The sequence below is a fragment of the Anguilla anguilla genome, chromosome 7 (genome assembly GCF_013347855.1).
Source record: "Anguilla anguilla isolate fAngAng1 chromosome 7, fAngAng1.pri, whole genome shotgun sequence".
Taxonomy (NCBI): domain Eukaryota; kingdom Metazoa; phylum Chordata; class Actinopteri; order Anguilliformes; family Anguillidae; genus Anguilla; species Anguilla anguilla.
In genome coordinates, this window is record NC_049207.1 from 15,866,807 (window position 1) to 15,884,564 (window position 17,758).

At 39.6% G+C, this 17,758-nt stretch overlaps 1 protein-coding gene across 1 annotated transcript; it reads left to right on the forward strand.

Moving 5' to 3' along the window:
• On the forward strand, positions 1–17,202 carry LOC118232605 (solute carrier organic anion transporter family member 1C1-like). Its single transcript, XM_035427663.1, has 16 exons — positions 1–501; positions 784–929; positions 1,980–2,048; positions 2,430–2,571; positions 2,806–2,938; positions 3,451–3,575; positions 3,979–4,125; positions 4,694–4,792; positions 8,709–8,957; positions 11,173–11,337; positions 13,894–14,089; positions 14,485–14,650; positions 15,257–15,438; positions 15,651–15,715; positions 15,847–15,964; positions 16,180–17,202. Exons 3-16 carry the CDS (start codon positions 1,998–2,000, stop codon positions 16,400–16,402), a joined length of 2,061 nt encoding a protein of 686 aa, XP_035283554.1. The 5' UTR covers positions 1–501; positions 784–929; positions 1,980–1,997; the 3' UTR covers positions 16,403–17,202.
• The last annotated feature ends 556 nt before the right edge of the window (positions 17,203–17,758 follow it).

Sequence of the window (17,758 nt, forward strand, 5' to 3'; positions counted from 1 at the left end):
AGTGAACTCTTTAAACGGCTTTATTCAGAAATCGTCGTTTTTAACCCTAATCTGTTAAGAAATGATGAGGCATGATTCCAATACTGTGGCGAAGTCGAGTCGACGAAGTTTTGTTTGCTAGCCTGTCCCATACTATGGCAAGCCGTTTTATCACTCCATCGACATCATCGTGGTCATATCACATTGGATCACGTTGGACAACACAAACGTAGATGTGTTGGTTTTTTTTATATCAAGCTGTCTTGCAAACAATATGAGAGGCACCTAACAATGCAAAGAAATTGTGTTCATCAGATAACCTTCGTTCTGATATAAGGGAGGGCAGACAATTTTATCAATAGCATAGGTGTTGCTTTAGGAACAGAAAGTGTTGCAATCAAAGGGTCACGCTATGTGGTCAAACCGGCACAACAAAAAAACAGTCTCTTTGGGTTTACGGAGTACCCAGAATAAACGAAATAATTGATTTTGCTAAATAGCCTACCCCTCAGTCTGTCCCAGGTGAGTAACAGAAATGTAGCTATTCAGAATGATGACTGATTCACTTCAGGCTACTTTCAAATAAATTTCAGCCGCCTAGCTCACATTCGGATGCAGTGAACTGATCAGCAGTTCTGACACTGATCTTTCCCAGTTTGTATGATCCGATGCACCTTTCTTTTGGAGGTGCAAATGTGTTTAGGGCGGGGTAAGGCCTTTTCACCAGAAGGGTGGTGCGAAAGCATGCCAACGTATTGATATAACCCGCAAGTAAACTGTTCTCCATGTTCACGTTTGTTCCAGGACCTTTTCACAGAATCAACAGAAGTACTAGGTTACTGATTAGACGGTATTTTATAACATCTCCGATGACCAAAGTCCCGTTTGGAAAAGCACCAGTAACCTACTAATCCATCTGAAGAGGACATCTGCTGCAGTTCTGGCAAAATGTAGGCTATTCCATTAATTTCACTTAAAGCTTTCAAAATAATTTTAATTAATTTTAATAAATTAAGTGTGTGCGCGTGCGTGCGTGTGATTTTACGCTTTGCATAGTTAGTAATCTGTGTCTTGATTTCTTGAGTCCCTAAAAAGACACTTGGGGATGTTTCATTGCTGTATCTAATAATTCAGTTGTAAAGGGTCCAGAGGATGATACGATCTTCTTTGCAAGAAAATAATGCGTTAAAAGATATGTAATTGTCTTTTTTATTAGCAGTGCAATACAAAGGAGACCAAAGTAGTTTACACAGACGCTGTACTTTTAGGACTGTAAATTAAGACCACACAATAAAATAGGCAGTATTAATTCAACAATCAAAGGATAACATTTTGTTCCCACATTCCATGGTGGGACCAAATGTTATCAGTTGAGAGCTAAATTAACATTGGACCTTTTACTGTGTAGGAATTGCCAAACAACGGTCAGTTTTTTGGGTTCTCCCGCTGACTATAAAAAACGTATGTCTTTCCCAACGGTTCTTTTTGTATCCTTATTGATTTGTGAAATATTAGTAAGCTACCAACAAGTGCAAGAAACACAATGCCAATGTGCCAAGCATGTTGCTGAAACAATTACATTTATTAAGCAGTCAAACGATTTGAAGTACTACTAGGGAAAGAGTGTTCTAAATTTGTCAGTCATGAGAAAGCAAAATTAGTATATCTACAGTGCATTGTGAATGTAACTGTTACCTGGGAGTTAATGTCTTATTTAGCTATCTTCATTATGATAATTTACACCTTGGATTTAGAAGCGGTTTGCTTTTAATTAAACTAATCAATTAATAATTTAAAATATGCATATTTTGTCAGCAAAAATACAGCTTGATTAAAATAATTTAAATATTCTAATCATGGTAAAAAAAATTTAAACTGTTGAGAGTGGAGCTACTTGAGTGTGCTGTGATACTACATAACAATGCTTGAGTTTTAGATAAACCAATTCCTCAGGTCCTGTCTGGAAATATTTTTTTCTCAAAGTGTTTGTTTTGGTACAGCATCTGCCACTGATCATCATGAAAGAAGAGGTCAAGGAAAAAACAGAGCCTTGTTGCTCCAAACTGAAGGTGACCTGCCCATTTCCATCACCCCTAACCCTTTCACATATCTCTTAAACATTGTACAGTCCCTCATATTTTCCTTGAACCTTTACCTATAAACTTTGCCCCACACCCTTTGCCGAACATGTAGGCTAATACCCAAGCCTTAGTGTTTCCCAACACTAACACTAACCGTATCTCTGGCTTTAAGTAAATTTACTTATTTTTTTGGATTATATATAAATGATATCATATATAAATGATATTTCAATGGATATAAAGCACAATAGCTTATTGTTCAGCTTTGTTGTGATTGTTTTTGGATCTAGTCTAATATTTTCATGCTGATGGAAAACAAGAAAATCATCAATGCAGGTAACCCCCTAAATGCGTTGACCTCTGTTACAGATGTTCTTGGCCTCCCTGTCCTTCGTTTACTTTGCTAAAGCCTTCCAGGGGAGTTACATGAAGAGTTCCATTACTCAGATAGAGAGGCGCTTTGACATCCCCAGCTCCATGATTGGAGTAATCGATGGAAGCTTTGAGATGGGTGAGGTTATTCAAGCTTGAGCAATTGCAACAGTGAACCATTGATGCACTGTCTAATGAAATTCTAAGGCCTTTATCCAGGGGTGACTTGCATTGCTTACCTTTCACCTATTAGTACAGTAATGTACTAATGGAATTTGGAATGGAATTTTCTCTCTTTTTCTAGTGTGAACTCCTGTGATGTTTCCATTGCCACCCGTGGTTTCAGTGTTCTGTTTCATACCTTGCTTCTCAGGGAACCTGTTGGTCATTGCATTCATCAGTTACTTTGGTGCAAAGCTACACCGCCCACGACTGATTGCAGCCGGATGTCTAATCATGGCAGCTGGAGCATTCTGTACTGCTCTACCTCACTTCTTTCAGGGCCAGTGAGTCTAACCCGCACTACACCTACATCTGCACCTCATGTGAATGTGCCTTGTAAGAATTCCTGAAGGTATTGTGCTTAATGCAGTAGATTGCCTTTTGGGCTGGAGGGATACATTTGTCGTATCTGGGCTGTATCTATCTAGCTAGCAACAAACACAGCTGAAATCTGACCTCAAACCACAGGCTCTGTATTTTTAGCCACACCCACCCCTCCCCGTACAGAAAAGAGTGCCAAATGTCTCTAACACATTTTAGAATAACACAGGTAAAGGTTCACAAATTTGGCAAGAGTACAGTAAGAGTATAGACACTGCCTTGGCATGGCTGTTTTATAATGTTTTCAAAGTGAAAATCCTGCACAGTATGCAGTACATCCATTACATTTATACCGGCTGAGATATGAAAGTGATTAACCAAAATCTGATGCATACTTGATTATTATTGGCTATCACCTTTATGAAACCTACTGTCTGCCCTTGCATTGCACTTACCAGTGACTGCTCTCACATAGGTACCAGTACGAAACAACTGTTTCACAGCCCCAAGACACCAATTCAACTGAGAGCGCCCTTCCATGCCTGGCCAATCAGAGCCATGTGCTAAAGAATGATGAAATCTCAGCAAAGAGTATGGCAGGTACAGAACAACCAACCAACCAACAGAAAGAAGGAAATGATACTTATGACTTAGAGAGAGCCTGATCTTGTGAGGACGTCATTTTTACCTTTTACTTAGTCCAGAGAAAGCAGTACCCATGACAGTGTAGTCGATGGAGGATTAATATTGAGATCAGCATGCGTGAACCTGACGATTGCAATACGATATGTGCACTAGACCAAAACAGAAGAGGAGATGTGTATGCCATTTAGCACAATACTCGAAGGTAGCACCAGGCATGATTGATTAATATTTCAATTTAGACCAAAATGGGTCAAAGTGTTTGCCCTTTGCTTTTCAAATGATACCCTTGAGAAGCTGTGGTGCCTGCGATTGTATGACTTGCTGGGTCATGACAGACTAATGGGCTTGGCTCCTGTAGCGTGTGAGAAAGAGGCCGGCTCCATGATGTGGATCTACGTGTTCCTGGGAAACATGCTGCGTGGAATTGGAGAGACCCCCGTCACACCTCTAGGCCTGTCCTACCTGGACGACTTTGCAAAGGAGGAGAACACCGCTTTTTACCTGGGTGAGTGAGAAAACCGTTTCACAGTGGAAAGTGAAATATACTCGCTGACAAGTGGAGAGAGGTCTCAAATGTGCCTGAAACTCATTAAATAAAATCATTGCCTATCAAGCATCTCTGAAGTGCTTGTGTTTCTTGATCCACATTGATGTGGTAATGTCTGTTCTCTCCTTAATTAAAGAAAAGATTTGCACACTGATGGATCCAGATTCCACGCTTTTAGCATTTAGCATCAGTCTTGTAGTCTGAAGAGCAAATGGCCTTGAAATGTTGCTGCGGGTGCTAAATAATGCATGAAAACACGGGCGATCAGTGCTCAACATTTTTTCTTTAATTCTGGATATTACTTGGTCCTGCAGCTGCCTAGTATGGTTTCTTCAGATGTGCGTGTAACCACCTTTGCTGTCTGTTCTCTTCGGCACAGCCTTTTATATGCAGTATCAGGCCAGATCCTCAGTTATGTAGTGTAAAGTACTGTCGATGTAGTACAGTCCTGCCTGTCCTCTTCACTGCAAGCTGTGTAAATATGGACTGATCCACAGTGATGTAATGTCTCATCTTTCCTCTGCAGCTTGTATACAAACCGTGGGCATTTTAGGGCCCATGGTTGGATTTATGCTGGGATCCTACTGTGCCAAACTCTATGTGGACATCGGTACCGTGGATTTAGGTAACTGAATTGCATAAAACCACAACTTCAGATTTTTTAAAAAGTGACTTCAGGGGGGAAAAAAACAAGGCCAAGGTCACGTATTATAAGCAGATTTCGCAATACTGATTTTGAGGCATCTGATTCAGATGCTGCTAACTGTATTTGTATCGGCGTGGTTGAGACTGCCCCCCTACATACAAATAACTGACGTTGCACATAAGGAGCATCACTATTTAGCATATTTTCCAAATATTTACATTTATATTTCACTTTTACATTTAACATAATATATCATTTTTCGGCTTTGCTTTAACGCATAGCGTTACACTTACAAATAGCGATGACTATTTTTTAGATTAATTTCTTCATTAAAAAAAAGTGATTACAATTTGAAAATTGAGTTCCTTTTTTTCGACACTTGGTGATTCTAAATTTGCTAAAATTGAGCCAGGTTACAGTGTGCAACATTTTACATCCCACCGAATGTGACCGTGTGGCTACATAAGGGATTTCAGACATGGTCAAGATCTCCGACTTTGCTTTTTGTCTTTTAGCCAAGTACCACTAGCTTGCTAGCTAATGTTAATGTTTATCTAGCTGGCTGTGTACACCATGCCCCTTATCATGAAGGAGCGTGGCAAAAGTAGTTCTAGATAATATAAGAAAATAACACACTGGAGCCAATCCAGAAGAAGCCTGACGGGATAGATGCCTTCGAAAAAATGTAAAGTAGCAACAAAGTGCAATTTTTTACAACTACGAGATAATAAGCCCTGGAGTGAATTTCACATTGCTGCGACACATTTACAATCTAAAGGCTTTGGCCTGGAGTTTTCCTTTAAGTTACTAGTTGTAAGGAATTGTGTTTTTAGCTTCTACAGCTTTTATAAAAAATATTTTATAACATTTGATAAATTTTGCAATGGATTTTCATGAACTCAAAAATAAAGCAAATTAGCAGGAGGTCCTGAACCCCCCTATTACATTTGGATACATCCAGTGAAAATATTTTTTTCACTTTGCTACAGTATGTGCATTTGTCATGTGTCTTGTTAAAGTCCAGGTCATACTTTCTTTATGTCCATAATCAGGTCATTGATTTGTGCTTTCTTACTTTTGGTCATTGCAGTTGTTCTCTGAGCAAATTAGGAATTTCCAGAATGACCGTTTAATTCAGCCTTGATTGACCCCAGTGTTGTTTGGATTGCAATCTATAATCTGTTTGCATGTGAGCAATGATAGCAGTAGGTTCAAGGCCAGACTTTGTCACTGTTCTCTCACCTGATTTATATTGGCAGATTCCAGATTTCCAAATCTTGTGATTTTGCATATTGCGTAATCTTTCAAAATGTCTAATTGTAATTAGAGCCCGACCGATGCCAGATTTTTGGGTCTGATGCCGATCCCGATTTTGGAGAGTCCTAGCCCACTGATTACCGATGTTTTGACCGATATTTTGTCAAAAAGTGCAACATTTTCAAATCAATTTGAAAAACTTATATTTTATCAAATGTTTCTATATTTGAGAACATTTAACTTAAGCAAACAAATAAAAATAAACACACAAAGAACTTTTTAGATTAAAAAAAAAAGTAAAAGATGATATTAAATTAAAAATACTTTATTTAAAAAAATCTGTTTTCCCGTTTCAAACATGTATTTTTATGAATATTATTATTATCGTTGTTGGTGTTATTAATTTGTAATTTCTTAGTATCTATTCTCAGTGCATTATATTTTCTTATTTTATTCCTACTACATGATCTCAAAGAGTAAGACATTATCTAGCGGAGCTAAAGAGTGAATCAAGTGTAACGTTAGATGAAATTAAATTGACTGGATGAAATATGTGAAAAAAACTACAATGCACTTTCATGCAGGTTACCCGCGCTAACTGTTGGTTGATTCACTTCTCCAACAGCAATCCTTCTCTCATGTTATCATGACAAAGCTAGATAACATGGCTTAAAATGATCCATGTTAGAAGTGTTTTATCTGCGTTTTTACTGTCTGGTTAGCTTGCTACGACGATGCGTGACTAGACATGCTTGCAATAACGCGTTAGCTATTGACACAGCATCATATAGTAGCTAATGTCATTATCTCAGATAAAAAAACAAATGTGTGATGCATTCAATCACCATTTTATTTTGGCTGGTTATTTATTTGAGAATACAGCGATGTCCTCTGGAAATGCAGATCCTACGCTGCTTATGTGCTCACTGCCACTTCATAAAGGCTTGCTAGCCAGCTAGCTTGCTAAAGTGAACCAAATATGTTCGCTCGCTCGCTCGCTTGATAATGAGGATTGATAAACATAGTGGTCGTATAAACGCATTTAATTAAAAACTTTCACTAAATATGCATACCTTTATTGCGGCAATCGAATCTGTGCAGACAAGTCTTGCAGTGGAGAATATTGGATGAGGCACGAGTGGCAAAGTGGTTAGAGAAGTAGCGCGTCAGCTGCTGCAGTTCACACTTGTATTAGAGCTTCCTCTACTGGATAATTCTAGTAAATAGCAATTACAACGTTCGAACAGACAAGTACAGATAAATAATCATTGTTTTTTTGTTTATTATACTTAAATATCGGGACACATCGGCGGCATAACTGCCGATCCCGATGTCGTCAAAAAAGTCAAATAATGACAGTGGATTGTAAATAATATAATTTTTATGATATTTAAAAAAGTATACTTTATCATATTTTGAATAACAATATAAAATACAGCTACAGTGGCTCGTAATGGATACTTTTAGCTGGCTACCTAATCCGCTGTAGGTTTGAGACTAGCAGTAAGTGAACAAGATCCCAATATATAATTGCTATTTAAGCAAAATTGTCAAGGGGTAGTGCAATACTACAGAGTAATTTTGTGTAACCTATCTTACATGATTTGCTGTTTTATACTGCTTATACTGCCACTATTCAATGTTTTTGCATATACTCTCCCACAGTTTACAGAAGCCCCTTACCCTTACCTACATTACAATTAGAGCCCGACCGATATATCGGTTTGGCCGATATATCGGTCGGGCTCTAATTGTAATGTAGGTAAGGGGCTTCTGTAAACTGTGGGAGAGTATATGCAAAAACATTGAATAGTGGCAGTATAAGCAGTATAAAACAGCAAATCATGTAAGATAGGTTACACAAAATTACTCTGTAGTATTGCACTACCCCTTGACAATTTTGCTTAAATAGCAATTATATATTGGGATCTTGTTCACTTACTGCTAGTCTCAAACCTACAGCGGATTAGGTAGCCAGCTAAAAGTATCCATTACGAGCCACTGTAGCTGTATTTTATATTGTTATTCAAAATATGATAAAGTATACTTTTTTAAATATCATAAAAATTATATTATTTACAATCCACTGTCATTAGTCAAGGGAATGGTTTTTAATTGGCCAGTAAATAGCTAGTTAGCTACAGAACTATTGCAGTTAGATGACTAGGTAGGTTTATTTAGACTCTGTAGCTTGCCTGCAAGCAAATCTGGAGGAGTTAATCAAATTCTTATATGCAATGCCCAATTTTTTGTATTGTATATATGCGTTTTTCATTGTTGGGGACCATGTGCATTTTGTGTGCAGAAGCATTTAGATTTTTTATTTTTATATTTTATTTTTAATACCTAGGTGTTATGACTTATGGTATTGCAGTTGACTAAAGTGCTTTCTGTCGCCATGACAAAGTGTAGAGATTGATTATAGTCAGAAACTACACTGAAAGCTGATTTATCAGCACTATTGACATATTACCTAATGATGCTAGTATAAATCCTGACCTATAATGTTTCACTCAATTTTGACCTTTCTACTTCTTTCAAAATATAGAAAGCCCTTGATATTGCAGTTCTGTCTTGAAGTGGTATAGAATCATGCAGAACACGTCCCACAGACCTCACCTCTACATGCTCCCTACAGACACCGTGTCCATCACTCACAAAGATTCGCGCTGGGTTGGGGCCTGGTGGCTTGGTTTCCTGGTTACTGGAGCTTTGATGCTCCTGGCTGCGATTCCATTCTGGTTCCTGCCCAAGTCTCTCAAAAAGCAAGATGAGCAAAAGGCCCAGAGCACTGATGATTCACCAAGTGAACAGGACCACTTCCTTCCGGAGACTTCCTCGCCTTCTGAAACACCACAACCTGGTACCTTGTCGGAGCATGCTAAAGGTACTAAGAATTTCTCTTGCTGCTATTCATTGCTCCCATTACATTTTGTTAGCATAGCACATCAAAACTGCAGAAGCAATTCATATTTTTACAACTGTAACCAGCCAATCACTGTTTGTAGATTTTTGGACTGTTCCTTTTGTTCACTTTACTGCTTGTCCCAAGGAACATATATAGCTACTGTGCATGCAAGATTTAAAATTTTGTTATTAGCTGTGGTGACCAGAGTATGTTTTTCCCTGCATGTTGCACGAACAGAAGGCAAGTATTATCAAACTTTTAAATTTTATTGTGTATTTGAAAATAATCGCACAGCTTTAGCAACATCCCCTACTGTAAACCCCTGTTCTGCCTGAAACAGATCTGTACCTCATCAGCATAGTGAAGTGCATATGAAAGACATTGTAATGAAGTAATATGGGTATTTTGCATGCCAGTGCAGGTAGAGGTACATGCTAGTGAAGTTTATACAGTTTAGAGGTACTGTAATATGAAGAATATAAAAGACCCCAAGATTGTATTATGGTTAGAAAAAAGTTCAGTATAAAGCAGAAGAGCTTATACTTAGTGTTGTGTAAGACTATTCACTTGTACGGTGCAATTTTGACTTCTAACCAAATTTCGCTTTTTCGCCTCAATGTGGACTTTAACCATTCCATTGCCCACACACTGGCAGAGTCGTAAATGTCACAGGCTGTTAACAGCGTCTTGAAAGACAATATAACAAAAACCTCCAGGCTATGGGACAGTCTTGCAACCTTTTTACCCCACCAACGCTCATGGCCTGGAGGAACGAGAACAGTTTCACATGAGAACCTGGCTGACCAGTACCAACATTATGGACTGGTAGAACGCGTTATATGTATTTGCATGTAAATGCAAGTCTATACAATGTTGTTTTCCCCCCGTTTTCCCTTTTTCAGTGCATCTTAAGTATGTGGTTTGCATATGCGTTGTCTGGACTGTGCATCTCTGCGCGGATCCGTCAGTGTATTGGTCTCTCATGCAGTTTTGGGGTAACGCAGTAAATGGGTTACTTCCTTGGCATTTTTATGCGTTCACTAGCTGGATGTACAGCTGCTCCAGGATAGCTGTTTGAATCAGTGCCCAGGTGTCATGGTCTGCGACATTCAGATAATCTCACTGACCAGCTGAAGTAACTTTAGTTAGGGCTCCCTGGGACAGCTGTTAGTTTCGGTGCTTGGGCATACATATTTTTAAGCTTCTTCATAGCTGCTAGGATAAAAGTCCGTAGTGTCAGAACAATTAGACGAATGCCTGGCAGCAGTAGATAGCCTTGCTCTCCGGGGTACAGAGTTTTGTCACCCATTATTTCAACACGCCCCAGTCAACGTACGTATATACAAACCTGAATTCACACAAACATCCACGTTACAGGTTTCAAAGTTAGTGGAGTCAGAAACTTGTTTTCCTCCCTGCCACCAAATCTAAATCCTTACAGACTCGATCCTCAAACACTGTTAAACCATGCCTGTCGCCCAGATAGTTTTGGTCAACTTACCATAAAGACAATGCAGGTTACAAGTATAAGCGACACCTCCTCGCTACTGATCTGCATAGTACTCAATTATACAATAGCGACATGGAGTTGTGAAAGAACGATTGCAAACAAGGAGACTTGATTAACACTGCCATCTACAGTTTCCTAACTTTTCCTCTGGAAACTGGAACATCTGACTCCCTATTGATTGACCAATTGTTTGATTTAGGGAAGCCAGACACTGGCTTCCTTAAGTAAAATCGCATTATTTAGAATATGGATTTCTGCTTCCCGCCTCTGAATTGAATGTCTGGAAAAGGGTATTTAAGACCATTCATTCCTGATAACGAGGTTGAATTGACCATTTGAGGCAGTCCTGCGTGAAGGCTTTACTAGATCATATTTAAAAACTGTCACTCTTCATCAAGATCGGAACTGTGTTGAATTTCCTTACAGTTCACATTAAGTTTAAGTATTTGTATACACTTTTTTGAGCATAGTAAATGCAGGTAGGTATTAGTTTCCCACCATCCTTCTGTATACTTTTTGCTTTTTGCTCAAGACCTGTAGGAACAGAAGATTCTGGTCTGTGACATATATTGCTGTCTGACTCATCCAGCCCTTATCAGACAGAAGATAACAAGACATGTTGTTCTTATATTTTCTGCTATGATTTCAGCACTAACTAAATTAATATGTCTTCTTATTTTCTAGGTTTTGTGACATCTTTGAAGAGACTGTTTAGAAACACAGTTTACCTGCTGATAATTTTCACGTCCCTTGCGCAAGTCAATGGCTTCATTGGAATGATCACCTTTAAACCTAAATTTATGGAGCAAGTCTATGGCCAGTCTCCCTCCAAGGCCATCTTCTTAATAGGTTGGTTCTTTCTTATCTCTGTTTGACCAGCAAGATTTCACCTCTAGCAGTATCAATACACAATTCTTTCTTTTCAACTTGAGTCATTTCAACTGACTGCAGTCAAAGTATTCTGAACTGTTCCCAGAGATAGTGCTGCTTTGGTCATAAACTCCAGGGTACAAGTGCCTGTTGTTCTATGAGTTATTAGCTAGCCTTAAACTGCATATGATAATTGGATTTCATCCAATCTTGTGACTGAAAACGATATTACTTAATGCCATCTTCATGGCCAATCAGGGCAAAGATGTGCTTTTGTGACTTAATTTGGGCAGCAGTACAATGACACACAAACAGCTGATCTGATTGTAGTGTAGGCTGTGAAAGTTGAACATATATCGACAGAGCATGCACTGGGCCGAGTTTATGAAGCACAGCATCTTCCTCATTGTCGTGAGGAGGGGGCTTAAATGCCACCAGGCCCAAAATACATGAGCAAAAGTATGTGGCGATAAGCTTAGGGATAAACACAGGGTTTGGTCACAGCACAATTCTGTCTGATCATGAAAAGGAAAGCAGACCGTTCGGGTTCACAGACAAGGTGCATAAATCACTTACTAGCTTAGCGGAAACTAGCGCAGTAAGCAGCACCACCTTTAGAAACAAAGCCCTTCATCTACACTCTCCAGCGGTTCGAAAGGAGGGCTGCACAAAGCTTTCAATACCACCGCTATGTCCCACTGCGGAGCACGAGGCGGGGCAACAAGTTTCATGCGCCGGACGGCCTAGAGAAAATGTTTTACCAGGGGGTGGACAGAAACCGTATAACCAGTATACTGTAACCAGTATGGCATGCAGAAATTGCAGACAGAGGCTCTTATCTAGTAGGCTCTGCACTCTGCACAAAATTTAATACTAGAGATACAGGAAATGCTAGGGGGTCCTGAGTGCATTCCGGATGGCAAGCTTTGAACGTCTCCCATCTACCCTTATACGCCACCATAGTCAAGGTAGTGTGAGAATGCTGGATAGCGTTTATCGCTGCCCTGCTCAACCCCATCCTCACGAGCTCGCATCTAATGGGCCAGGTCTGAGGCGTTACCTCTGTGGGTGGGGGAGAAAAACTTTCCTCACCCCCTGTGCAGGTCCCGGAAGCCAACACATGGCCCCGGTCAGCAGCAGGGCTATGTCAGCCATCCACTGTTTGTGAAGCCAATCTGGCCCGATCAAAATGAGGGCTTGTTTCTCCACTCTCGCCGTGGTTAGCACCTGCAGTATCAAGTCAAAGGAAGGAAAGGCATAAAGGAAGTCCTCGGGGCAGTGATGGGCCAGTGTAGTCAGCTGATGCCATCGTAAACCAAATACTAGCAACTGCTGCTTTGTTGTTTCTCCTGATTAGAAAGTGTTTGCCCTGAAGATAGGGTGCACATTGTTGTAACGCAAGCCACCCTGCTCCAGCACATTGATAGGAGGCAGAGGAGGGTCCCAAAACCCGCTCGCCATCATACCATTGCAGACCGCACCCCACCCCTTAGTCAAGGTGTCTGTGTACAAAGGAACATGAGACAAGATGGTGCCCTATCAGCACACCGACACTCAGCGTCTTGATTTTTCACCAGTGCAAGAGATCTCTTGCAATCAACTGCGGAATGCAAAACAGCGTCTCGCGGTCTCTCATGGGGTTGAATTTTATTCGCCAGAGTTGTTCCGGGCTCATGCATAGCCCCAACCAAACTACAGCAATTGCTGCTGCTATTAGTCCCAACAGGTGTATAAACCAATTCCCATATGCAGCTTAAAGCGAAGCTAATAAGGAAAATAACTCCTATATACCATTGAATTTCTCCCCACTGGTAGATCACTGTTGCCTTGCTTACCTTCCACTGTTGTTGGTTTAGATCTTTGAACCATTTTAACAGTAGTTGCTTTTAGCTGTTTGCAAGGATCATTAGGAGACCACTTCATTGCATTGCTGATCAGTTTTGAGCATTAATTTAGTTAAAATGATACAATGTATGCATGCCTTAGGAGAATCAAACATTAAGGTTGTGATCAGTTTTCCTCTTGTGAAAGTTATTTTGCTGGTAGGCAAATATGGTAATTATTTTACACCATCTGCGTAAAAACCTGTGACTGTGACTAATTGAATAGTAGTTCATTTGGTACAGCCTAAAAATTTACGTTGGTACTGAGAGTAATATCTTGAATGCTCAAACACCGTCTTATCATAATAACCACTGGAAGCAGAGCTCTGTCTCATTTTACTGCATGGACATAATCAGTGCCTGCATATTTTCTGCCACTTTGTTTACCTCAGTCACAGCAGGTATTGGGGAGAGTCAGTATAAATGTAGCAGTTTTTGGATTTTGCTGTAGATGGGGAATGCTTTTTTTTTAAATGCTTATTAAGAGAACGACTTTACAACTTTATAAAGCCATAGTGAGTTGAGGCATTTTATCATGTCCTGTTTTCCATTATTAAGCAACATATGTGGGCCTCTTGGCACGTATTTTGAATCTAACCATGTTTGTGTCTTGGCAGGCATTATGCATTTACTCATGTTTGTCTCTTGCCAGGCATTATGAATCTACCTGCAGTGGCCCTAGGAATCATTACTGGAGGGTTTGTGATGAAGAGGTTTAAGCTGAATGTTTTGGGGGCTGCAAGGATGTCCTTCAGTGCCTCGGTCTGTTCTTTTATTTGCCTCCTCATGCAGTACTTCCTACAGTGTGACAATGCACAGGTGGCTGGACTAACTGTGACTTATGAGGGGTAAATGTACTTTGCTCTGCTCTACTACTTTCTCTCTTTTACCGATGCAACAAGTGCATTTATTGAAAGAAAAGAAATCAGGCTTTTCATTAATAAAAATGAAAGAATCTATCAAAATTAGACAGAAGGCATTCTTGGCACAATATCTGATTAGTACAATAAATTGACAGAAATTTTATCTATCTTTGATCGTTTTGGCCTGTACTGTATATTAACCTACCAATACTGTAATAGTCATTGGTGACAGTAGTTTATCGTACTACTTTTCTGACTATTCATAAATGACCACTGATAAATGTTTCTTTTAATTAATTTGAACTATTAATTTTGAATTATTTTTAGGTAATTACAGTAGTATGTTTATGGTAACTGAGTTTAAATATTCTGTCTGACAGGGTAAAACAAGTGTCATACCTACAGGAGAGCTTGCTGTCCCAGTGCAACATGGGATGCTCGTGTTCACTGAAACATTGGGATCCCGTGTGCTCGTCCACTGGCATTACTTATGCTTCCCCTTGTCTTGCTGGGTGCCAAACCTCCAGCGGTTTGGGTAAAGGCATGGTGAGTTCGTCTTTCTATTATGATGTACGTTTATTTTAGCTTTTTATTAGGCAGCCTCAACTCAACTTCGTACCTTCTGCTCATACCACTTTCACAGAACCATCTCTACAATCAGACCCAAGGTCTGCACATTTCATGAATCCCATGATGGGTTTTCATAGGAGCCTTTATTAAGAAAAAATTAAGGAAAGTTTTGTGAATGAAGCCTGATGACTCTAACACTAGAGCCTAATGCATTTGGCTCATTTTTCATTAAATAAATTGTTTCAGACACATTTCATCTATTGCTTTTGTTGAATTGATGGCTGCTGCTCTAACCACTGTTCCACACCTGTCCCATGTGTCACACAATGATTCTAACTATTGCTTCACATTGCTGCTCTGACCACTGTTCCACTTTGGTACCCTGTCTTGCTTGATTAGTCATGTCTGTTCTGTTTTTATCTTTTCTGTATTTCCTTTGTGTTAAATCATGTCTGTTCTGGTTATGAGAACATTCCTTCAGGTGTTTGTTTAATCATTTTGTTCTGCTTCTCAGTATAATGCTTAATGTATTTGATTAATCGTCTCTGTTCCTTTCTGTGTTCATTCTTCCTTGTCTTCCAGGGTTTCCACAACTGCTCCTGTGTCGAAACATGGCCTGTCCTCTCTGCCAACTACTCTGTAGTCCTGGGACAGTGTTCCCGCCAGAACTGTGACAGCATGTTCCGATACTACATGGCGGTGTCAGTGGTGGGGGCCTTTATATCTGCCCTAGGGGCCACACCCGGTTACATCGTCCTTTTCAGGTAATATCCTGCACGACTGTGGAGGTCAACTTGCTCAACTTAATTCTGTTTTCACTGAATTATCAGATAAGTAGCCTCCTGTATGTCACTGTGTACTAGAATTGAACACTGAACAATTGCATGATATTCTGAAATATGCTGTAATGGATTTTTAAAAATTTATCAGGACATGGAATATCAATATTCACGATCAGAACTTGTTTTGTGTTCAGATCCATTCCACCAGAACTGAAAGCACTGGCCATCGGCATGCACATCTTGATTGTCAGAACCTTGGGTAAGAACTGAATAAAGTCCTGTTGTGAAAGGAGATCAAACCTTAATTCTCCTGTTCTAAGAGATTGTTTATTCTCTTTGTGGGTAATCCACCTTTGTGCCTCAATGCTGACTGTTCGGAACGTGTCATAGGTGGGATTCCGGCTCCGATATATTTTGGGGCAATGATTGACAGGACATGCCTGAAGTGGGGTTCCAAACGATGTGGTGGTCAAGGAGCTTGTAGACTGTATGACTCTGATGCGTTCAGGTAACTCTCGTCTTAATACGTATTACAGAATATTTAATAAACCTAGGGATCTAAGTTATATGGCACTGGTACTAGTGTTGAATATATACCCTATGATGTATGGGCTTTTATAGTATTATTGTACAAATCCTTTCTTATATGAGGCCAAAATATGTCTCTTGTGGGACTGGTTAGTGATGCTGTCTTGGACCACCTTCCCGTCTCTGTGCCTGTAGAAATGCGTTTCTGGGCCTGATCTACGGCCTGTACTCTGCATCCATCTTGCTGTGGGGAGTTCTCTATGCGAGTCTGGTGAGAAGGCACAAAAAACTTGCGCTGCGGGAGAAAGCCAAGCCTTGTGGACAGGAGGAGGGTGCGGTGAACAATGTGAATGGAAAGGCTGTTTCCGAAGCGAATCTCAAGAACGATACCGAGCCGGAGAGCGAGTGTGCCGTATGAGACATCCCTGTGTCTGCTCTCAATGCACAGAGCTGCTATTGCACACTGCGCTATTTTTTAAACACATAAACACAGTATCATATTAACATGTTGTTTCTCTCTTTCAGTCGTGCACATGTGAACACACACGCACAGACACACACAGATTTTCTTGGAACCTACAGTGCAATGTCATATTGTTACTCAGTATTGGTTTCATTACCAATGGTTACAGCTTGTATATAAATCTTTTATAGTGAAAAATTATCATATGCCTTGTGTCATAACTTGGCAACAATGGGTGTATGGAAATACCTGAATTATAGTGATATGTGTAAGGATGAATCAGCGGTATGTTTAATATATTGTAAATTAGATGTTTTAAATTTTTTACAGAACTTCCTGCAAATTCCCACTGTCCGACCAGTCTCATTGTCACAGTTCATGCATTGCTTAAAAACCATTCATACTTAATACAGCATTCCAGTTTGAGGTCAGCGTCACATCATGTTGATTTTTTGTCTCGAACCAACTTTGTTCCCTTTTATCTTTTACATTATTAGAAATGATTTGATTTTTATATTTTGATTAATATATTTTGTTTTTCTTTTGATTTATAATGACAGAGAAGTTGACCCAATGATCACAATGCCTGGATTTTTTAATAAAGCATTTTACATTGTATTTTATTCTTTACATGGCTGATATACAGAGTTATGTACATTACTGCACTTAATATTATTCAGATTGATGGTGATACTGAAAACATTGTCAAGTGCTGGAGGTTTTTCCCTCTACAACAGTAAATTTACTCAGTCAAACAGTTGAAGTCAATTTTTTCTTACCAAAGGTCATGTTGCTGCATTCTGGTTCTCCCCCCCCTCCCCCCTTCACTGTGGTGATGGTTAAAGTGGCTTATTCAGTCCCAAATTGGTTATATAGCTGAAGCAGTACTCCAATTCTAACTGTAGGTGGTGCTAATTTATTATATATCGACACATGTCTCTACTGATAGGCTGTGCCTTTTGCTCTTGGTAATAGAACAAATTGAACAAGTAAACAAATGCTCTGAAAATCAATGCAGGTTTAATACAGTATTGATTTGTGCGAATGAATAATTCTGTGGAAACGCGTATCATCTCTAAATGTGAGGGTATATATGCTAAGACTGTCCGTGAATTCATTTTGTGCAGATTTATGTACAATTAAATGTCTTGCCACTATATGTACCTCAGGAAGTCGGGAGAAGAAAGTGCATTTTAGTCTGTTCAGTGTTAACTGAGTAAGCACATGAAAGGCACAGAAGAAATTGAGCATAAATGTGTAAAGGGGTGTTGGACATGATTATTTGAGTGTTTTTACTTGAAATTACACTCT

Excerpts from the sequence above, each read along its gene's own strand:
- LOC118232605 (XM_035427663.1), top strand. The coding sequence starts at position 1,998 with ATGAAAGAAGAGGTCAAGGAAAAAACAGAGCCTTGTTGCTCCAAACTG. Across the intron at positions 4,126-4,693 it reads GAACACCGCTTTTTACCTGG|CTTGTATACAAACCGTGGGC; the intron begins GTGAGTGAGAAA and ends TTTCCTCTGCAG. Across the intron at positions 8,958-11,172 it reads CTTGTCGGAGCATGCTAAAG|GTTTTGTGACATCTTTGAAG; the intron begins GTACTAAGAATT and ends CTTATTTTCTAG.